This window comes from Eptesicus fuscus, chromosome 15 (assembly GCF_027574615.1).
Source record: "Eptesicus fuscus isolate TK198812 chromosome 15, DD_ASM_mEF_20220401, whole genome shotgun sequence".
Taxonomy (NCBI): Eukaryota; Metazoa; Chordata; class Mammalia; order Chiroptera; family Vespertilionidae; genus Eptesicus; species Eptesicus fuscus.
In genome coordinates, this window is record NC_072487.1 from 7,654,764 (window position 1) to 7,678,616 (window position 23,853).

The window sequence follows — 23,853 nt, forward strand, 5'->3', positions numbered from 1 at the left end:
GAGCAACGAACGTTCGGTAGGTTTGGCAGGTGGAGCAGAAAGTGATGGTCCCCAAGGATGCAACCTGGAATAGAAACGCCTTTTGGATGAAGTTATGATTTAAAAAAAGAAAAGAAAAAGGAAAACTGCCGCAAAGAAAGAGCGTAAGCTGCTAGAAGCACGCACCAGCGGGCGAGCCGCGCAGCCGGGAGCTGAACGTCAGGGAGGCGGGTCCCCACGCGACACAGGGTGGCGGCTTCTCCAGACCCTCCGGCCTCCAGCGAGTTAATGGGGCCACCGGGGAGGGACACCGCTCCACTGGATTTAAGAGCTCTGACAGGAAGCGGGAGGGGCAGAGCGCCTGAAGGTACTTCTTCCCGCTCCGGAGGGGCGTGAGGAGGGAGCACAGACCGAGGGGGGTGGCCTCCCTGCATGGACACGTGAGGCAAACCGGGGCTTGCTTTCCCAGCAAACACGCATGACCAAAGTCATACTTTTCAGCTGTCAGGTATTTGCTTTTTCAACATGTCTGTGGGGAAACGCCCCGTGTTGTGGAGACTCAGTAAACTGTCCAACTAGAGCCGTGGCAGTGGGCGGTGCGGGTGGGGAGGTCTTCCTCCGGAACCTCTCAGAACAGAACAGAACAGAACAGAACGTGGGAACGAAGCCCCGCTCCTGCTGAGGGGACGGCGTGAACACCACAACCTGCAGGAGAGAAGGCGGCTCCGGGCAGCGGCGGCCGCGCCCCGAGGTAAGGATGAGCGCTCTGAAACGCGTGCTGTCCTTTTCATACTGCCGTCTAAGGAAAGAACAGTCTCAGCTCAGACTATCTGTCCTAAGTCGGGTTATACACACAGGTCTTAATTCCTTCACCAGCCTCCAATCAAAACCCATACTACTCAGCGGGTAAAAGCGCCAGGGACAGCGTGGGGCCTGTGAGGATGGACCTGTCCTCTGGGGAGCAGGTGACTCACAGCCCTGAAGGAGGCCGAGGAGACCCCGCCACAGGGGGTGGTTGCACACGGCGAACCCCAGTGCAGCTCACCAGTTCACTTCTCCCCCCTCCCCATCCCTCAAAGTCCATTTCAGAAAATTACAAGAAGCCTTTTTGCTTTTCAGCACTATCCCCGGTGCTGGACACTGCTTTGGGCCATTTCAATATTTAGTCAGGCAACTCCGTCTGAACTCGCCTTCAGACCTCCGAGCATCGGTCCAGGGACGCGGGGGATGCTCCCTGCACAGGAAGCACCTCTGCTGGGAAGCACACGTTTAGTCACTGGACAAGACGGAGATGGAAACCCGGGGCACGGCCACGCCCTCGGCGGGGGAGGGTGGCAGGGCACACCCCGCCGCCCGCGGCTCCTGGACTCTCCGAGGCCTGCAGCGCACGACGCGAAGCCGCAGAGGAAAGGTGCCCGACACGCGGGGGTGAGGGACCCCGAGCAGTGACCCGCAGAGAGCACGTCCATCCGAACAGCCTGTCACCAACAGGCTCCTGATTTGAATTTCTAACAGTTTAATTCACCTGAAAGTGTCAAAGTTAAAATGCTCCCATTTCACTCCATTAATTGTAGAAAAGTTCGGAAAAAAGAAAATGATTAAAAAAAAATCCCCAACTGTCCTGTTAATATCTTGGCATATTTTCCTTTATCTTATTTCAAAATACATAAATTGAAATATGTATATTTATAAATATTTGTTTGTAAACATTTATACATCTATGCATTTCTATACACACATATAAAGTATATTGTACATTTATAAATTGGAATAATAGTTCATAACAACTGGGCATAGCTCTTTTCATTTATTGCTTCATGAGCATTTATCCAGATCATTAAATTTTCTTTAAAAACATGATTCTAGATATGCATATGGTATAATTCATCAGTCTTTAGACCATTTCTTCCTTCTTACTGTTATATAAGTAACATTTTGCTTTTATAATGTACTTAAGTCTTGGGTTTTTGGTCAGTAATTCTCTAATACTCTAATTCTCATGTAGAATTAGTATGAATATTTGATACCTTTCTGATGAAAAATTTTAAATCCTAAAACCATGAGTCAGTGCCCAGTTCTCAAACCCCTGCACGGGCACAATCCCATTCCCACCCACCAACGGTAACGGTGTGCAGTGGACAGACGAAAACGGCAGAGCTGAGCAATTCCTTCAGAAAGCAGCACCCTGCAGCGGCTGGTCGCCAGCCAGTGCTCAGCACCCGACGGCTGCGCGCCACCCAGAGCCTCGCTCAGCACCGAGGGCGGGCACCTGGGCCCAAACCCCAGGCCCGGGCGGACCAAGGAAAAAGCAGCATGACGTCTGTGCGGGACGTTTTAGGGAAGCCGGGTGACCCGTCAGGAGGGATTCGCTGTGCCAGGAGCGCACCAGGACACAACCACGCTGCCCCCTCCAGGCTACGTCACAAGCGAGGAGCTACCTGCCTTCCGCTCCGGGGAGGGCGCCGTGGGCTGCCTGCTCCTCCCCTGAGGGACCGTTCACAGAAGACGTTCGGAATAAAACGTCTGCCTGCAGTTCATGACAGAGCTCCTGAGCAACAGTGAGTAACGGATGCGGTCACAGAATAAGCCTCTCCCCTTCAGTAACGAAGGGAAGATGCTGGCTCAAAGGGAGAGAAGGAGCCGCGTGGCTGTGGGCTGTGGGCTGTGGGCTGTGGGCTGTGGCCAAGGTCAGTCCCTGAGTCACGAGGGACCGCAGCCCCACGGAAGCTCGCGTGTCCACCACCACACTTATTTGCGGCGAGCTCTCCAACAACCCCGCGGCATCTGCACACAGAGAGGGTTCCCGAGTCCCGGCAGAGAACTTTGGGAATTCTTAATTGAGAACTTCCAACAGGCTCAACTTGCCCACACTACGACCCAGAGGCCACATTTCCAGGGCTGAACATGGGTTTTGAAAAACGAAACTAAACAAAATCCTGCATTAAAATGGTCCAGATTCCCTTCGATGACGAACACATCAAACACATGCGATCACTTCCCCGTCACAGGGACTCCGCCTTGGCCTGCCTTCATTCCTGTCTCCCGAAGGATAAGCGGGAAACAATGCTTGAACTTTTCGGAAGAGTAGGGTTCTTTTCTCACCTTTTAAAACTGCTTTTCCTTGAAGCAGATCTGGTGGCTCTCTTAGCAATGCCTGCACTGCCAGAAACGCTAGGTTCAGATGTTTTACAGCTCTGAACACTGGACTGAAGAATTACTCTGAAAACAGTCGGAAAAAATAAGATTATGTCACTGAAACAACTTTCAAATACTTGACACAGAAAGGCATTTTTGCACTTGAGTGCAAATTATCTGATGGAGAATTGGTAGGATTTTCCACAAACACATTTTTACACCGAGGTCTTTTGAAATGAAGCACCTCATTTCCTTAGGAAGGTTAGTTACACAAAGATAACGAGTCTTTGTCTTTGGAAAACGAATGACCTGGCATTTCAACAATCCCCACACCAAAGAATCAACCAGCAAAGCAAATGTCTGTGTCCTAAGTAAAAGGAAGTCCTCAGAATTCCTGTCATGAAAACAAGAAATCATTTAAATCCCCCAAATTCTATAGAACGTGAATATAAATATCTAGACAATATTCACTCCTCAGAGCTGAGAGTAAGGGCCATAAACCCTGAATCAATACCAATTTCATATAAGACATCAAATTTTAAAACCATGTTCAAGCAAAATGTGAGTTTTGTTTGAATTACAACTACTTACTGAATCACCAAGTCCCATTAATAAGAAAGTGAAACTGCTTGAATTTTGTGATACTTGATTTAATTAAACTGTGAAAACCTCCAGGAAGCGATGCTGTGGGAGTAAATTATACGGAGGCAAATTCATGGATCAGAACTCCCTGAGATCAAGCCGACGTGCAGGTGGAGGTGTTTTATATTCCTCCCTCCCTCGTCACGGGAAAAACATCAAAACGTTTTATGCACATTCCTTTTCTTCAAGAGATGGAAATGCTCAAATGTATGCCCCTGAATTTAGAAAAAGGACTCAATGTTATTTCTAAGAGAAACACTGGCTTGAAAAGCTTCATTCTCTCATATGCAAACATAAAGGTAACACAGCCACTAACAACGGACTTGAACCCAGCTCTTAAGAGTAAAAAGAAACCGTACCAGCCCGGCCGGTGTGGCTTCATGGTTGAGCCCATGAACCAAGAGGTCGCTGGCTCCCGGTGAGGGCACATGCCCAGGTTGCAGGCTCCATCCCTGGTGGGGGGGCTGCAGAAGGCAGCCGATCAACGTTCCTCTCTCATCATTGTTTCTACCCCTCTCTCTCTTTCCCTTTCTCTCTCTCTAAAGTCAATTAAAAAAACTTACGTTTTAAAAAAAAGAAACCATTCCAACAAACTAGTGGTCCCTACCTCCTATGCCTGAGTTACTACCTTGTAGGTGAATAAGCAAACCAGGTCCTTAAAATGTAGTATAAATTAGATTAGTAAATTCCTACAATCTCAGTATTACCCAAAGCACAAAATCGTCAATATTTAGTAAAATGCTTGCTTCCTGTCGCTGTAGCAGAGCGGAAGTCTGGGGGCCCATGGTCTTCAAGCCGTTTGGGCGTGAGGGGCAGGGCTGACCGGGCTGCTGTCCACCGAGGGCTTCTGAAAGCCTCAGGAGACAGCGCCACCCCCCCCCGCCCCCCCCGCTGAGGGAAACTGATCCTCGCTAATGAGCCAATGCTGGACTCAGGACTTCTCGTCAAGTTTTACCTCCTAAATGTTGACTGTGCTGGCATACGCAGACACAGTTGTGCGATTAAAGACACCCACTGCCCCGGCACATGAATTCTATGCCTGGAAAAAAAGGGTTTATTTAAAGTTTTTTTCTGATTATATGAAGGAGGGGGAGATATTTAGTAGTGTCTGTTAAAGAAGTGAATCTAGAATTTTTCACAAAGGAAAATAAAACAACAAAAGCCAGCCGAGGGTGCTCCCGCCGCCGTTCCTGAGCCCGAGCCCAGGCCCAGGCCGCTCACCCCGCGACAAGGCGGTTTATCTCCGTTTCTACAACGGAGGAACTGAGGCCCCTGCTGGCTGTGACACAGCACACCTACTTTCCGAATGAGGCCACTTACAGCCCAGAGTATAGACAACTACCACACGGTCAAATCATTAATATGAGGAAAAACAAGGGCCAATACCTCACCTGCTTAGGAAATTTAAGATCTGATTTCTTAAATTAACAATACTATTCAAGACAAGAAATTACTGATAAATCAAATTTTAGGCTGACAGGGAATTATTTTGTGTTTTTTAAAAAGTATTTAAAAGTATCTATAAAATTAGTGTAAGTAATTAATGTGAATTAATATAATAATATTAATAACTAATAACTGATGTGGAACTTTGAAAGAGAGTATGGTAGACAATTAGAATGCATTAGTCACACTAATAAAGATTCAGGTCCCCAGTTGTTTGCATTAACAATAGAGCAGCTATTACATCTGTAGGTTATGCACCAATGAAGTGGGAAAAACCCAGCAACTGCACTTGATGTTACCTGTGATAGCGAACAAGTACCACCTGACAAGGGGAAGAGCTGGCAGACCGCCAAGGTAAGCGAGAAGGAGGCATTCCCACCTGGCAAACCAATCACGTGACCTCGCAGAGCACTAGGCAGCCTATGGACCTTCTCCTTCCCACCTTCCCCAGCAGAACCCTCGGGCCTGCCTTTGACCTCTGCCCCGCACTGCAGTTCCCTTGCTTCTCCGAGGTGTCTTCTGAGCCCCAATATTCCCCAAGTTTGGACATGACATCTGCAACTTGGGGAATATTGTAAAGTAAAAACTATCAAGCCACAAAAGTGCTTTGAACACACACATTCAACTCCAAGAAAAGAATCCATCAGGGCAACTATGTACTATGTACACTGGCTGTCGCCCAGATGCCAAACGAGCTTCCCAAACGATGGGCCGGGCCGCAACTCCGGACGCATCTTCCCACTAAGAGGCGGACGCAGCAACCCGAGGGGTCCTTGGCCTCGAGAGCTCCAGGCACGCCCCAGCTGTGCCCATGAGAAATCGCCCCAAAGACAACTACGAGGATTCTATTTGTTTCCCACTGTTACCCTGAAAGCTTTGATTTCTGTAAATTCCAAGTTAATCCATCGGCCTAATGCAATGGTGAGCGTTAGCAGTAACAGAGAAAGGTTACACCTTCCAGATGGTAAAGAGAAGAGAGCCTCATGGAGCCCATTTAAGTTACCCTGGGAAAATGATATACTCAAAAGCACCTAAGTATTATTATCAATGCCTCCACCCATTCAGAGCTCATCTATTCAAGGCAGCTTCGCCACTGGAAAACCACCGGAAAGGGCCATCTATATGGGAAACAGGGTCAGCCTATGCGACAAGTTTGTATTTAATGACACCTTTTAAGAAAATGTCACCAATAGAAACATGCTAAGCAGCTTTTCCTTAATTTTGAAAAGAATGAAGTCTGTTAGGTTTCACAGTCTTTTCCCACCATCTGAAGACACTCAACGAAACCATAAAACACGAGCAGTGGTTGCCATGGAATTTTACTTTGGAGGAAGTCCTAGCAGGAACTTTTGCATTTCTTAATAAAACTCCCAGGTCCAAGTTGGAATAAGAACAGAAATCCTTGAATATGAGCTACAGAAACAATGTCAGAGAATAGGGAAGGCAGCCTAGACGTGAGAGGCGCGGTCACGGCAGCCACCAGGGCGCCGCTCCGGCCTGCGCGGGGTCTGGGCCGGAGATCCCCGGTGAGCCTCGCGCACGTTCTTCTGCAGGAAAGACGTCTCTTCTCTGGCAAGGTACTCGTTTAAGGGTGAAAGGTGTCCAGAGAACACAGAGTCTGTCCACATCACCCTAAGGCGTTTTGGTTGCTTTCGGGGAAAGAAGGCGGGCAGGAGCAAGGCAGGAGCAGCGCTGGTCATGCAGAAACACAAACAGACAAGACTCCCGTCTTCTCTGCTTCCCTCCTTTCAACATCCAGTTCTGAACATTGCACGTGACTGAAAGGGGGAGGCAGGGGAATGAGGGAGAGGAGAGAGTTCCGCAAACTCAAGACAGAGACTTGCTGGGCAGCAGCTGCCTGCTGCGAGAGGCTGTGGACGCAGCACAGCCAGAGCGAAACGGGCGCCACGCTCCCGAGACCTCCTGGCTGCCAAGTCAGATCTTTACAACAGCGCAAAATCAGTGCGAAACTGACTTCTGCTGGACTGGAAGGGACACACTAAAAACGTTGACTCTAGAAAACTAGAGAAAAGTTGTACAGACAATTGAAAGAAAAGCACCCCAAGTAACTGAATATTTTTGAGAGGGAAAGAAACTAGCTTGGTGTCTTTTTAAATTGCTACTTCCAGAAATCTGTTCAGAGTCAGCACAACGTAAAAACAAAGCCAGTGGCTGAGCATCGACTCAGGAACCAATGATTGCAGTTCCATTCCCAGTCAGGGCACATGCCCGGGGTGCGGCTCGATCCCCAGAAGGGGCCATGCAGGAGGCAGCTTACTGATGATTCTCTCTCCTCGGTGATGTTGTTTCTATCTCTCCCTCTCCCTCTCTCTGAAATAAATAAAAACATTTAAAAAAAAAAACAACAAAAATCAAAGTGTGTTGTTTTTAATGTCCCTTGTATGAAAAGAATAGTGAGGGGCCTCCCTCCCCGACACCACGCCAAGAGTTGAGGAGTTTTTGAAAAAGAACCTTTGAAAAAAGGCAAATCAATAAAGCGAGGAGAGCTGCCGGTGACAAAAACATGCATCATGGGAAACAGGGTGGCAGTGAAGAGTAGGGAAATGGGTGGGACACTTACACAGCAGCTATTTGTCAAAGGGTCCGATGGCTACTGTGTTCTTAAACCATCGAGACAGAATAGCAGGATGGGAAGGATGTAGTCACAAACAATCCACCAGATGACAACACTACACAGTGCAGAGGTCAGCACAGCTAGGGAACATCTGGAAAGGGGTGAAGGGGAAGAACAGATGTTCAAACTGAGAAGCCAAAATAAATAAAATAATAAATAAATAAATAAATAAATAAACAAAGCCATGTGTAAATTTTAGACACCCTGTGATGACGTGAGAGGGTGGGAAACAAGGATGGAGTTTTGCTATATTATGTTGGGAAAAAAGGCTGTCTTGCCCTGGCCGGCATGCTCAGTGGTTAGAATGTCCAGCGTTTCCCGGTCAAGGGCATGCACCTCAGTTGCAGGATCAACCCTAGTCGGGGCATGGGCGGCAGGCAACCAATCGATGTGTCTCTCTCACATTGATGTTCCTCTCCCTCTGTCTCTCTCCCTCCCTTCCACTCTCTCTAAAAATCAATGGAAAAATATCCTCGAGTGAAGACTGACAACAACACAAAAACGCTGTCTTCAGTATTAAGCTGATTTGACACTTGGGAAGAACAGAGGAGGCCCCATCTCTAGTTCAATAACTGCCCCATGTTAATTTAATTGGATGATACAGAAATCAAAGCTGTTGTTATAGGGTTGAAATTCTTCAAAAAGCACACTATGCGCACACACAAAACTGAACCAAACCAAAGGGGAAAAGGAGGCAAAACCAACCGAACAAAAAAAAGGCCCGGGACTGGTCACTAACAGCCCCCATCCCCTCGGAGGCACAGTTAGAAGCAGACACAGCACAGTGGGGCTGATCTCACTTCCATGGAGCCAGATTCTGTATCATCCAGGAGGTGCACGTCCTGAAAACAAGGACTGCAGAAGCACAGGCAACCACACAACGCGACAGGAAGACCATTATCCTCATGAACTAATACAGTAAGCCCTCACGTTACAGCATCGAAGATTCTGCAACTTGATGCAAAACAAAATATGACAAAACCAATTTTACTGTAGACTAATTGATATTAACAAAAGTTAATTTCCTACAGCATCTTCTCAGTGTTATTAACAAAATGACGTTATTGGAGGACCTGCTATACTGTACACATTTCCTTAGTTGTTTTCCTCATGCAGCCCAACTCCGCTTTCAGCTTGGTGTTTCTTAACCCCCTGGCCTGGCTTCCCGCAGTGAGAAAGGGACCTCCTCACAGTTGGGACATGTCTGTGACCAATAACAAAAGGCTCCATTGAGTATTTGCTTTGTGCAAACTATGGGGCACACACGATGAAGACTGCCCAGACATCTTCCTCAATGTCTGTCACCTCATCACTGGACGCCAGGTCCTGGGCCCAGGCATCCTATGTGGGCGTGAACCCAAATCTACGCTCTCCTTTACTCCTGCCAGCAAGGAAACACAAAACCAACAAAACCTGCTGCATGTTAGGATTACAGGGGCTTAATAGTTACACAGGATGTAATAAATGACTTCGGAGCACTCCCGAACCCTAGCCATCCCAATGCGCCCTTGTAGTTACTGATGTAACAGTTAGTTTAAAGGCAGAATGGCCTGAATATCCAGGTGTCTGCAGTGTAGATCTTTACTTGTTCCTCCAATGAAGCTCCTGGCATATGAATTATTTTTCAATGATGAAAAACACACCCGTCAACACTACCGCTAAGGGGGGTTTAAGGCTTTTCAAGGCTAATTAGATCTGTGCTTTTGCATATTCCTGTGCAGGATACATTTCCCCTCCTCATGAAGCATCTCACTGAACCACAACAAACTAGCAGGAAGGCTCAGTATGCAGAAATAGGCAGCACAGGGGAGTTATATCCACGAAATCTACGTGAGCACAGTCAGTCACGTACTTGCCATCACGCCCGACGATCACCTCCAGGTCATGGGGCTACTTGACTTACCGTCTTCACGGTGGGCAGGATCACACAGGCTTTCTGAGAAAATGACTATTTTACAATTTCTAATGACTTTCACTTTCCCCAATATTGACTATAAAATAGAAACCGGTAAATGGAATGGTATTTTAAGTACCATAAGTTTCTCTTAAGAATCACATGTTTCTCACTAACTTTCCTTATGATGAGTATTTTCATTTGGATTTAAGTGTCAACAGCAAAGAAGAATAACGTGCCCATGGTGACAGGGGAGTCAGTCGGGAGGCGGGATTGAATTCAGGTTTCTCAATCTAAACTGCTGTTGAAAACTCTCAGGGGACTTTTCTTTCTAAAATAACAACAAAGACTGGGAGGGAAAGAAAATCTCCAATTGATCTCCTTTTCTAGAGAACTACAAATAAGAGCAAAAAGGAGATGATTTTAATAGGAGAGGCTTTCAAAAAGCAGGAGAGGGTAGGCAGGCTGCTGCCCGGGAGGGAAGGTGCTGAGGCTGACCGAACATCCGAGGGCCTGTGCACACATGGGGGGCTTCGGCCTTTTCCGTGGCCTATAAGCCTGTCACCTGTGTGTGTGGAGGGGGACAGTTTAGGGGCTATTCTATTCTTTTTGGGTTATAATTAAAGGGGATCCTGAACTAGTTTCTTTAACAACCTTTATAACTTTTACCATTTTACTTGGTTTTAATTTATACCAAGAGTGCTTCAGAGCAAAGGGCCAGGGTCCTATTTTGGCTTTGAGGTGGGGGTGGGGGTGTAACTAGGTAACGAAACCCTGAGGCTGGCTCCCCCTCCCCGCCCTCGCCAGTTCCGTCATTCACCATCGCTGAGCACCGTCAGCTTTCACCCCCGGACCTCAAACACCAAGGGGGAGGAATGGCACCTAGTGTCACCTTCTGAGTCCGACACATTTAGGATGTCAGTCTTCATTTACTGTTTTCTTTTATTTTACCACAAACCCATCAGCTACGAGAGACAGTTATGGCCTCGACTGCTCTGGAAAAGAGTGAGCTGAACTCTAGGAAACCTTCACCAGGGAGCAGACATTTCCCACAAGCCCCATTTAACAAAAAGGTCGGACTAAGCAGAACTGTCATCCCAGCTGGAGAAGGCAGTAAGCTGCTGCAGATTCTTAAAAGCAATACCACAAACTGGGCACGATGAAAAGCAGCCCACACCATCTCCCTTTCCTAGGGCTTCCCTGGACAACGGCATGCCACCTGAAGCTTGCTGGAATGCGGAACCGCAGGCCGGCCCGCTGCACGCCCTGCGGCCCCAGCTCCCCAGGAGACTCGTGCACACTGACATTTCACAGGCTCTGCGTTGGGCCCTGCCTGTTGCCTCCATCATGTCTAAAATTGGCTTCAGAATAATTATTTGGAGGGACTATAATGTTTCTAAATAACCCATAAAGCTTTAAATAAAGACTTTTAATGAAATTAAAAACCAAACGGCACTTAGAAAAATTGCGTAAAATGTACCAGTCTTAAAGCATTCTAGTTGATGGAAACCCCATTGCAAAGACAATGCTTAAATGGGGCCTATAGGCAACACGGATGCCATCCACTCACATAGCACTTTACATTGGAAAACTCTATTCTTCTCTTGGATCTTGAAGGACGCCCCGAGGCAGAGGCCCACCACAGCATGTGCCTTAGGTGCAATTCTACTTGAGAAGTTAAGATTATTAGGAGATACCAGGGAAGAACCACTTTTAATGAAAAACAAGGCTTGCTCTTCCCTGCCATGAGCATTTACTATGTCATTAGCTCCTTACGCACCGTATTACACGATGCTTACTGAGTAACTGGCCTATGTCCACCACAGAATAGGGGGAGGGGGCTGGAAACTGGGTGCCCACAATGATGAGAGGTTATCGGAGGAAGAAATCCAGAGTCACAGGTGGGAGCATCTACTGAAGAATACTCTACAGCCCTGGTCGGGTGGCTCAGCTGGCTGGAGCATCATCCTATACACCAAAAGGTTGCGGGGTTCAATTCCTGGTCAGGATGCATACAGGAGGCAACCAATCAATGTTTCTCTCTCACATCGATGTTTCTCTCTCTCTCATCCTCCCTCCTTTCCTCTCTCTCTAGAATCAATAAATAAACCTACCTTCAGTTGAGGATTTAAAAAAAAAAAAAAAAAAGAGAATACCCTAGGAAAAAAGTATGATGCTAAGTTTTTTATTCTATTTTTTTAAAACCATACTTGATGCTCTGTGAAATTTTATCCTAACTACCGCTTACACAAGCAACAAGTGGACAAACACACACTCACTGACTCTAATACTTCCTATCCCCATGCTAAACCTTTTGAAACTTGAATAGAATTCCTCAAACAAAAAAGTTAAATAAAACATATAATCTATTGTTGCCCTAAAGTAATATGATGACATTAAGCCATCATGTCACCACTGATTAAATTCTACCGTATTAAAAGAGATTGCCTGCAACATAGTAGTAAGTCTAAAGATATTCACCATTTTTAATAATTATGGACAATTCTATTGTTCTGTGGCTTATACCTGGTGTGACAACCCTGAGGATATCCAGAGATTATTCCAGAGGAAAAGCATTCCTAAACGCCTTCCTATACACGGGCTAGAGGGTTAGGATGGAGATGGAGATAAACAGAGGACAGCCTGGAGCTTCGTAGGCTATTTAAAATAACTCGATTTAAAATAACTTAGAATCATTTCAAAATGGCCCAAGGGACATGCAACTATGGAGGAAATGTAAGGACATATGTTCACGAAGGGCCTCAGACACGCACGCAAGAACATCAGCCCCCACAAGGAGCCCGGACTCACGTGAGGGGCACAGCACTCGTTTTTGACTGTCTTCTGCTTTTCAGGGCCCGGAGTCTATCTCCTTGCGTCACGCTGTAGCTTTCGTCGTCATCGCTGTACTGTACAAGTAAAAACACACTGAGCCAACGACCCAGGCGGCGCTGGCTCACGCAGCAAAGCAGAGCAGCTACGCTTATCCCCGGGGCATGCACGCCAGCTTCCGGCTGAACTCTACAATAGCTGCTGCTTTTGAAATAAAGCTACAGGTCACGCTGCACGACACCCAACCTTCACGTCCACAGACACAGAAGCTAACAGCGCTCCTGCTATAAAACACTGACAGTGAAGAGCATAATGGGTTTTCAATATTGAAAGCATGCCTTTTTAAATTTCACCATCTACTTACCATCACTTAATACAGCGCAGCTACCCCTAAACTCTTGGTTCTCTAAAGTCCCCCACCTGAGAACGACCGGTCCCCTAGGTCAGCTGTCACAAATGGGCAAGGTGTCGGGAAGGGGGGGTCACTAGGGCCAGCTACAGTGCTTCCTTCACATCCCCTCCCACCAGTGCCCAGTGTGTAAGAACTCCAGTGTCATGCACACATAACCTTGTTCTAACTATTTTGAGCAAAAAGTTCCTAGAGAGGACTCTAAGTATAAAAAATGTGTGACAATAATCCCTCAAAATGTGCTTTATTACTTTGATCTGCAGTTTCCTCCGTGCCCTAAAAGGTTCTCACCAGCATTTAAAGCAATAGCAACAGAGTGACGAGGATGGTTCGATTACCAGGTCAGGTTCTTGCTTGTGTTTCTCGACCCCATGGAGTGAAATGTCATCCACAGCCAAGAGGAGCTTTGAGACAGCGGCTTTGTGTCTGCCATTCTCCTGACCCCTTAACTTCCGACGGAAATAGTCTCCTTCCAACCAGAGACTTGACTGTTTCCTGTCAGAGCATTTAAATAGCATCAAAATACACCTTTCGAGAAAGTGACAAATGAACAACTTCCTCCTCCTAGACCACCTGTCGTTAAGGAGACTAAGAAGTCTACTTCCAATCAGTATCCAGACCCAAGCATTCCCTGGGCATCACCAGAGCTTTCCAACTACTTACGTCACCAAGAACTGTTGCTGCGGCCCAATCACGGAGCCAGGCCTGCAGATTCGGATCCAGGCGATGGCCTCGGCCGCGGTCATCCTGTAATGCTTCATGATGTAGCAGGCTATCAGGGTGCCCGTTCGTCCAAGGCCAGCTAGGACGGGAAACAAGCCAATCAGACCTGGTCTCCTGACTCCAGCATTCTGTTGCGAGGGGTGGGCCTGCCTCCCTAAACACTGGTCCTCAAGTTCGGCTGCGCACTGCAATCACCTGGAGAGGTCTAAAAACACCTCCAGAGAGCTGATTGAATTGTCACGCAATGCCGCCTGGACAGATTTCTAAAACCCCCCAAATGATTCTACACATAGCCAGGAATGAAAATCACTGTCTAAGTGACGACTCTCAAGAAGTCCAGTGCTTCTACCGAGTTTTCTCTTAATGACAAAATCATATTCCCAAAAACATAGGCTTAACATCTTGCAAAGCTTTCCCCTTCATTCACCAGTGTTTCTACTGTACTTTTCTACTCATTTTCACATGAATTTTTAAAAACTCTATTCCTGCTATCCTCCTTTACTCTCGCCTAAACTCTATTTCATCCTGCGATGATAATTTTATGTGTCAACCTGGCAGGTGTATTTGGGTGAGAATAGTGGACTTTGGCGTAGGTGGATTATCCTCCATGTGGGTGGGCCTCACTCAGTCAGCTGAAGGTATGAACAGAACAAAAGACTGGCCTCCCCAAGCTAGGAGGGGCTCCCTAGCAGACCGCCTCCAGACTTCATGCCCACTGGCTCCTCTGGGTCTCCAGCCTGCCAGCCCACCCTTGTGTGTGAGCCAATTCCTTATCATAGATCTCCTTCTATGTATCATACATATCCTATTGGTAGTTTCTCTGGAAAACCCTCATTAATACAGATTTTGGTACCATAACAATAACAATACGTAAAAATGCGAAAGTGGCTTTGGCTCTGGAATTTAAAGGCTGCAGGAGTTACAAGGCTCCTGTAAGAAAACACCTAGACTGCCTTGAAGGAGCTGTCAGCAGGAATATGCACGGATTCTGGAGCAGACACAGGTGGAAATGAAGACCATGTTATTGGAAAATAGAAGAAAGGCCATCTTTGTTAGAAAGAGGCCAAAATCCTGGCTGCATTGTGCTTGCAGGCCTTGTGGAAAGCAAAACTTGTGAACAGCGACCTTGCATATTTAGCAAAGGAGATCATCCGTGAGCGAAGGGTTGAAGGTGCAGTCTGGGATCTCCTTACTAACATGTAAACTATGAGCAGAGGGAGATGAATCTAAGAACTTTTTAAACAAAAAGGAACCAGAAACTAAACATTTTGAAAATTCTAGGCCTATCCATACTGCAAAAAGCAAGCACACATGTTCCCCCAATGGTGTGGTTGAACACGCAACTCCATAAAGACATTACCCATGGATGTAATCACCAGAAGCCAGAAATAAAGACACAGAGGTCTGCACGGCTGCCACCACCCAGGCCCAGGGGCATGGACCAGGCTACCACGATCCATGACTTCAGGGACAAGGCCACCACCAGAGCCAAGGAGGCGGGCCTGCCTCCCGTGTGGACCTGCGGAATCGATAATGGAGCCAGACAGCATACTTCTCATTTGACTTCGGATGATGGGCACACAGTGCAGTACACAGATCTTGTAATACAGGAACCCAAACCTGAAACCTCTATGATCATGTTAACCAATGTCACCCCAATAAATTTAATAAAAAAAAAGGGAAAAGAATAACTTCCCAAAGCCAAAGGGAGGAACTCCACCAAACTCCTACACAGCTAAGGGAAAACTAGATATATTACTCATGTGGTAGTGACAAGATTATTTTGGTCTCAAATAACATTTTTTTTTCACACTTTAAAAACTTTATTTATATAAAAAACTCATTTGTTTTTAAAAGCATTAACAAGAAAAAGAAAAACAGAAAAGGTATGGAGCAGAAGACATGCCCCTTAGTAGTGTTCGGTGGGTCAAATAACATTTTAAAAGGACATTTAACAAGCTATTATTGCCCTAGCTGGTTTGGCTCAGTGAATAGAGCGTCAGCCTGTGGAAGGAAGGGTTCCAGGTTAATTCAGGTCAAGGGCACATGCCTGGGTTACAGGCTTGATCCCCAATAGGGGGTGTGCAGGAGGCAGCCAATCAATGATTCTCTCTCATTGATGTTTCTATCTCTCTCTCCTCTCCCTTCCTCTCTGAAATCAATAAAAATATGTGTTTAAAATAAAAATGTGATCAGTCATCATAAATGTCCCTCGTGCACTTGAGACAACAGTGCATTCTGTTGGTGGGCAGGGTGCTCCGAATGCTCTGAGATGTAGCTGGTTTATTGTGGTGGTCAAGTCCTGCATTTCTTCTGTCTGGTTTCTCTACCCATTATTGAAAGTGGGATATTGAAATTTTCCAACTATTTTTGGACAATTGTTTAATTTCCCCTTCAATTCTGTCCAATTTTCTTTCCCATATTCTGAAGATCTATTAGACATGTAAAATGTTTATAAGTGTTATACCTCCACACCATATTTAATCTTTATTAACCTTTTGCACTCGGATGTTGAGTGTGACTCAACACGGTTAGCATTAGAATAAAGGAATCGAGAAAAAAGCAAGCGAGTGCAAAGGGTTCATATACTAGTGGCCCAGAGCACGAAATTCGTGCGGTGGGGGGGGGGGGGGGGGGGGAATGTCCCTCAGCTCAGCCTGCACCCTCTCCAATCTGGGACCGCTCAAAGGATGTCCTACTGCCAGTTTACAGGGATCGGGCCTAAACTGGCAGTCGGACATCCCTCTCACAATCCAGGACTGCTGGCTCCTAACTGCTCACCTGCCTGCCTGCCAGCCCCCAACTAACCCCCGCCGCCAGCCTGCTCGCCCTCAAATGCCCCCTCCGCCAGCCTGATCACCCCAACTGTCTTCCATGCCAGTGTGCTAGCCCCCAACTGCCCCCCGCTGCCGGCCTGCTCACCCCCAACGACCCCCCCACCAGCCTGATCACCCACAACTGCACTCCCCTCTTGGCCTCTAACTGCTTCTATCTCGGCCCCGCTACCATGGCTTTGTCCAGAACGTCCGGAAGGTCTCCTGGAAGGTCTCCCAGTCTAATTAGCATATTACCCTTTTATTAGTATAGATAGAGGCCTGGTGCATGGGTGAGGGCCGGCTGGTTTGTCCTGAAGGGTGTCCTGGATCAGGGTGGGGGTCCTCTTGGGGCATGGGGCAGCCTGGGCGAGGGACCTGTGGTGGTTTTTAGGCCAACCACGCCCCATGGGGTGAGGGTCCCTGCTGGGAGGCCGTGGCCAGACTGGGTGAGGGGCCTATGGCTGTTTGTAGGCTGGTCAAGCCCCCCAGTGGGGACCCTCACCACCCTATGGGGGCATGGCCAGCCTGGGTGAGGGGCTGAGGGCTGTTTGCACGCTGGCCACGACCCCCAGCGGGGACTCTTACTCCATGGGGGCGTGGCCAGCCTAGGTAAGGGGCTAAGGGCCATTTTTAGGCTGGCCACACCCCCCGGCGACCCAGGCCCCCAGCCACTCCCCTTTTTTTTTAGCCACTCCTTGAGTGGAGGCAGGGCGATCGGGAAGCTTGGCTTCCTCTGTCGCCAGGGGCAACCCAGGCCTCCTGCTCACTCCAGCTCCGAGGCTGCTGCCATATTTGTTGGGTTAATTTGCATACTCACTCCTGATTGGCTGGTGGGCATAGCGGAGGGACGGTCAATTTGCATGTTTCTCTTTTATTAGTGTAGACTAGAGGTCCGGTGCATGAAATTTGTGCACGGGGGAGGGGGGATGTTGTCCCTCAGCCCAGCCTGCACCCTCTCCAATCTGGGACCCCTCAAGGGATGTCCAGGCCTAAACAGGCAGTTGGATATCCCTCTCACAATCCAGTACTACTGGCTCCCAACCAATCGCCTGCCTGTCTGCCTGATTGCCCCTAACCGCTTCTGCCTGTCAGCCTTATCACCCCCTAACCACTCCCCTGCCAGCCTGATTGACGCCTAACTGCTCTCCTGCCAGCTTGATTGCCCCTAACTGCCCTCCCTTGCCGGCCTGGTCACCCCTAACTGCCCTCCCCTGCAGGCCTGGTCCCCCCCAACTTCCCTCCTCTGCAGGCCTGGTCCCCCACAACTGCCCTCCCCTGACGGCCATCTTGTGGTGACCATCTTGTGTCCACATGGAGGCAGCCATCTTTTGTGTTGGAGTGACAGTCAATTTGCATATTACTCTTTTATTAGATATAATGCCCTTTTGACTCATAACCTTTCATTAAAGTCTACTTTGTCTGATACCAGTATAATCACCTTTGCTCTCTTTTGGTTGCCATTTATATGAAGTACCTTTGCCCATCCTTTCACTTTCAATATATTTGTGTCTTTGGATCTAAAATGAATCTCTTTTTTTTTTAAAAGCCATTCTTCCAATCTCATCTTTTGATTAGAGAGTTTATAGCTTAAGTAACAGTAGTAACAGCCTTTATAAGTGTCCAGTGTATTTACTCTGAGCAAAGATCTGTATTTCTCAGATAGCTTCTGGTGACTAGCTAGTGTCCTTCCATTCAACCTTTAGTTTTCCTTGCACGAGAAGTCCAGTGGTAGCAAACTCCCTCACCTTTTAGTTATCTGGGAATGTCTTAATTTCACCCCATTTTTGAGAAAAGTTTTAGCCAGATGCAGGATTTGCGGTTGACTCTTTTTTCCCTTCAGTACTTTGACTACCAAGTGTCCCAAAGCATGTATACACACTTTAACAGCTAAGCTCAGCTGATGTTTCTTTTCAGCCAGGTAAGCTCTGAACAAAGGAATTTCATCCTAAAATGCTACTGGAAGATGGAAAACACAGTTGAAGTACAAACACTGCCTTTATAATTATTCACAGTGTGTATACCCTATGGCCCCCAAAAATGTTTGGACACTTTAACAGCTGATAACTCACTTCATTTTCATTCCTTTTTAGGTTTAACTGATTTGAAATAATGGGTGAGGCCAGACTAAGCTTTGAACAAAGAAAAATTATCCACTAGGCTTTTTTATGGGGATACATAAAATATAAAGTTTATGTTACAAAACCAAAAACAGTTGACGAATCAAGGTCACACAAATACTGAACAAAATGATTCTTGATGTTTGCGATTCCATTGTTTCGCAATATTAGCAGTGCCTGGACCAGAATAGTCATCAGTTTGAAAACGGGTTGACAAAAAATATTATTCATTCTGTAGCTTCTTTTAAATTTTGAAAATGAACTGTATGTTAATAAAAACTGACTTTATAATCATTCAAAGTGCATATACATTTTTTGGGACACCCTATAGATAAACCTTCTGATGAGAAATCTATTGACATCTTACTGGGGTCCCTTGAATGTGATAAGTTGATTTTGTTTTACTGTTTCCAAGATTCTCTTTGCCTCTGACTTTAGATTGATAATAATGCATCTGGGTGTGGGTCTCAGAGTTTATCTTGCTTGGGGCTCCCTGAGTTTCTTTGGTGTTTACATTCATGTATTTCTTCAAATTTGGATTATTTTGAAGCGATTATTTCTTCAAACAATCTGTCTGCTCTGCTCATTGACATACCCTAACAGCCTACTGAACAGCAGGCACGGAGCAGATATGTGATGAATAAGTGAATACATTTCCATGTGATAAGCCTTTGTAGGGTTACCTATGAACACAATTTAACTTGTTATACTTTTCATATGAAATTAGGGTTTTAAAGCATTCTTTATATGTAGAGTTTTTTTATGTCAGTAAAACCATAATAAAGTGGGTTTAAGAAAAAAGCAACTTATGCCCGGCCAATGTGACTCAGTTGGTTGAGCACCCTCCCAGACACCAAAAGCTGGTGGGTTCCATTTCATGCCAGGGCACCTGCCCGGGCTTTGGGCTCGGTCCCCAGTAGGGGGCATACAGGATGCAGCTAATTGATGTTTTTCTATCATCAATTTTATCTATTTTTTCCTCTCCCTCCTCCCTGTGAAATCAATTTAAAAAAATCTAAAAACAAGCAAGTTAAAATAGAAAAAATGCCTTCTGTAACCACAAAAGCAGCTTCGTGTGTCCTAGCACATCATCTAAATAACCATGGTATATACACAAATATACTCACACATCTATACATGCATGCCCACCACTCTTTAACCAACCCTACAAACATACCTTTACAATGTACTGCAATGGCACCCTCGGCACTTTCACAAATATCCAGAAATTCTTTGACGATCGCATCAGTAGGAGTGCTGCCATCCGCAAAGAAAAGATCATAGTGATCGAAACCAGCATTCGTAAATTGTTTGGCATTATACATCCTTTTATTCAGACGGATAATGGTAGTAACGTTGTGATTCTTAAAATAGGGAATGTAAGCCTCAGGAGAATGTTGGTAGTAACCTACATAAAGAAATTACCAAACGTTGTAAAATGCAGAAAGAAAACAATGATAACAATTTCATCTGTAATTGTGTGGAATTACACACATAGTGTGCTAATAGTGTCTAGACTGGGCATTGAATACCGATCTATAATAATAAAAGCATAATATGCTAATTAGACAGGATAAACAGATGTCCTTCTGGACAAAGCCGCTGCAGCAGTGGCGGAGGCAGAGGCAGTTAGGGGAGATCAGGCAGATAGGCAGGTGAGCAGTTAGGGGCGATCAGGCAGGCAGGCGAGGGGTTGGGGCGATCAGGCAGGCAGGTAGGCGAGCAGTTAGGGGTGTTCAGGCAGGCAGGCAGGTGGGCGGTTAGGAGCCAGCGGTCCCGAATTGTGAGAGGGATGTTCTAGATTACGAGAGGGTGCAGGCTGGGCTGAGGGACAACCCTCCCCCCACAACCCCCCTCGCCCCGGGCCTCTACTTTGAGTATAAGTGTGAAAAAATAAATAAAGTTAAATCCAGGCAAAATAATGTACTGAAATGATCAAGTACCTTAGTTGAACTCTTAGGCCTCTTAAAAAAAAAGGCGGGGGAGAGGGGGGGGGGGAGTACTTTTAATAAGAAAACTACCCGGGTCCCATATTTTTGCATACCACTTTCAAGTCTGGTTCTTGAATGAGGTCCACAGAAGGCAATAAATCGGCCTGGTATTATCCAATTTAAATCTCCATTTTCAGCTTTCTGCGAAGAGACCAGCATAATTCATTTTTAGACTTAATCTCCTCTCCACACCCCTTCTCAATATTGAGTGCCTGCTGAACTTCAGATCCATTTGCTTTAGCAGAAACGCTGTTTATAAATGATGAGGCAGGACACTAAATTTGAGCCTGCTCTAAATATTCCAGGGAAGAGTCAGTTGACTTTTTCTGGTCCTAATCACTTTCTTTTAAGTGTTTCTTTGCTTGGGTAGTCAGCCTTCAGAAAACAACTGACTGCTGCTATCTAAAATATACCTAAGTACTTCGGTTATCTTATCCAAGTAAATTCTCATATAGCTGCTACTAATTAATATAAAAGTAAACTTTTCCATTAGGAGTGATCTGGAAACTCCCATTTTCCTAAATGACTAACTGGCTTCCAATATGAGCAATCTTGACTCATTGAGCAAAGAAGAAAAAAGTAGCTATTCAGGCTCTGGGACTTCCGATGTTTACTTTTTATTTGTAGAAACCGTCTTTGCATCATGTTGCTAGCTATTTAATAAGAAGGTCGCTGAAAATATTTTACTAAACCACCAGGAAATTTGAAATTGTAAGTATACTAAGATCACTATAGGTCTCTAGAAAAAAACTGAAATTTAAAACACTTTACTCCTGTTATTAAGTCCTTTCCATGACAATTATTATAAAATAAATAGAATTCAAATTAAATAACAATAGAAATGGTTACACAAGGACTTGAGCAGGAAGTAGGAGACACTTGAGAGTGCAGAAGAAAACTAATGATAAAAATAAGATCAGTTAGCTTTGCTGGGTGTGTATATGTGTATCAAAGACTAAGTAAGAAATAGACTGAGCTGCTTGGACATCACAGGCCACAGGCCCATAACCTAAAACCAAGTTACTTAATTATCACGGAGAAGAATTGGTGAGCCCGTGTCCCATGCTAACAGGTCTAAATGGGAACGAGGAAAGTGTTGCTCAGGTATTCTGATTTTCAAGTGAAAACAGAAAGTTTTTAACAAGAAACCTGCAGTTAGATTTCATTGAATCGTAGGTGAAAAGAGGGGAGGAGGAAGAGAGGGATCAAGGATCAAGGAATCAACAAAACACTAACCCAACATTTCTAAATACACTGTGGAGACCGAACAAAACCAGTCTATGAGCTCTTGTCTGTAGCTGCCCGAAGAGTCCCCGTGTCTCAAAGCAATTTCACTGAAAGTAAACACACTGTGGTGACCCTGCTCCCTGCCAGCACCGGCATTTCTGCATTAGTGAGAGAAGCCAATGAGGCCGTGTCACTCCCGAGGGGCACACGGCGGCATCGCTGTGCCGCATGGAAGGAACACCGAGTGCTGGTTTAGGAGTTCTGCTTACCTAGGAAAGATATTTAATTTTGTAAGGACAAGCACCAGAAGAGTGTAATAATTAAGTTGCAGTCGATAGTGTAATGTGGTAATGAAATACATATTGTACTTTAGAAATGTATTGCCCTAACAGAGAATAAAGACAGGGTGTGCCCTAAGGAATCGCACATTTTGCTTTTACATTTTGGGTGTATCTCTGTAATGACTGATCATAACTACTAACCCTACTCATCAATAAAACAGTTCAGTTATACCTAAGAGCTTAAAATAATTAGAAATTAACTGTTAAAGAACAGTTATGTGAGGATTCAAGATATTGCTGCATAAAATGCTGTCTGAAATCACTGATTATCAGTGACAATGTCTGCTCCAGATAACTATCTCTACTAATAAAAGGGTAATATGCTAGTTAGGGCAGACGCCTTCCAGACGTCCATCCTGACAAAGCCACAGCAGCTGCGAGGCCCGGGACTCACCACAGCTGTGGACTCAGGCAGCCATGAGCCCCAGCGGCTGTGAGGCCTGAGCCCCAGCAGCTTCGAAGCCTGGGGCTCAGGCCTCGCAGCCGTGGCGGCAGGCAGTGGCAGCAGCAGCGGGGTGATGGGGGTGGTGCCTTCCCCTGATCAGCCTGGTCGCCTCCTGCAGAGGGAGGCCAGACTGCAGCTTAGGCCCGCTCCCCATAGGACATCCCCTGAGGGCTCCCAGACTGTGAGAAGGGGCAGGGCGGGCTGAGTGACCTCCCTCCCCCGCGCAGTGCAAGAATTTTCGTGCACCAGGCCTCTAGTAGTAGGATAAGAAGATAAGACCCCACAGCATTCTTGGCTGAAAAGGACCTTCAGCATCTTACTCGTTATCTATTTGGAAGGTGGGATAAACAGTAGAATCAAGTTACTTTTCTTTAAAAGAAATACACTGCATTAAAGTATAGAGGACACCTATGGTTTTGCCCGCCTGGACTCTCTTCTTTTGGTCTGTGTGGTTGATGGGGCTGGCCCAGCACTCCAGCTCCTGGGGGAGTGAGTATGCTCCCTTACCTACCCCCTCCCTTGCTGGGAATATGCCTGGTTGAGAGCTAGGGATATGATCTAAGCCAGGCCAAGGAGAGGATCTCTTCGGTCTCCTGCTGGAGCCTGGGTACTCTTTTTGGGTGAGTTTGGCAACCAGGAGAGTCACAGTGGCTGGTGGCTATCATTACTACTCCTGAGGTCCAGCCCGGGACACAGCGCCTCCTTCAGCACAGTTTCTGGTGAGAGAGTGAGTACCTGAATCTGGTCATGCGTGATGGTACACTTGCTCCTGGCCTTTTTACGTTACGAAAATCAATAAATCTTCCCTTTTTTATTTAAGCCATATGTGTTTACTTTGTGAAATTCACAAGCAGAAGTGTCCTGACTTCATGCAAACGGTAATGATAAAATATATTCTCCAGAGGTTAGTTAGATGCATCATCACTATCTATTCATCTCATCAGGTTCTATGCTAAGGGTTTTACAAACATGGTCTCATTTAGGCACCAGATGAAAGTCATCATTACTAAAGACGTTTAAACTGAACCCAAGGAAACAGCGCGGAGCACGGCCTTCCCTCTGGAAGGAGGGAGCACCGAGGGCAGACGCCCAGGAGGAACTGGGCTGTGTGCGAGGATCACGCGGGACTCTTTCATACTCTACACACACCCCCATTGTTCAGTGTTTTTAAAAACAGTGATACTTCGGTAAGGAAGACATAAGTAACAGAATTAAAATCAA

The 23,853-nt window shown here is 46.2% G+C and overlaps 1 protein-coding gene across 10 annotated transcripts in view; it reads right to left on the bottom strand.

Annotated features, from left to right (window-relative positions):
* CDC14B (cell division cycle 14B) overlaps positions 1 to 23,853 on the bottom strand; it is a 90,557-nt gene that overhangs the window by 9,659 nt on the left and 57,045 nt on the right. For 5 of the 10 annotated variants that reach the window (XR_008558261.1, XR_008558259.1, XR_008558260.1 and 2 more), the window contains exons 8-12: positions 20,673 to 20,760; positions 19,806 to 20,036; positions 13,636 to 13,774; positions 13,311 to 13,467; positions 12,543 to 12,640 (exon numbers count right to left, since the gene is read on the bottom strand). Coding sequence is in view for 7 of the 10 variants with exons in the window: in XM_054727102.1 (XP_054583077.1) it covers positions 12,543 to 12,640; positions 13,311 to 13,467; positions 13,636 to 13,774; positions 19,806 to 20,036; positions 20,673 to 20,760 (713 nt within the window). In the remaining 3 variants the exon portion in view is untranslated. Of the gene's footprint in view, positions 1 to 3,081; positions 3,199 to 7,783; positions 7,929 to 12,542; positions 12,641 to 13,310; positions 13,468 to 13,635; positions 13,775 to 19,805; positions 20,037 to 20,672; positions 20,761 to 23,853 lie in introns of those variants that run through there. The other 5 variants (XM_054727100.1, XM_054727101.1, XM_054727099.1 and 2 more) reach the window with 2 other exon arrangements.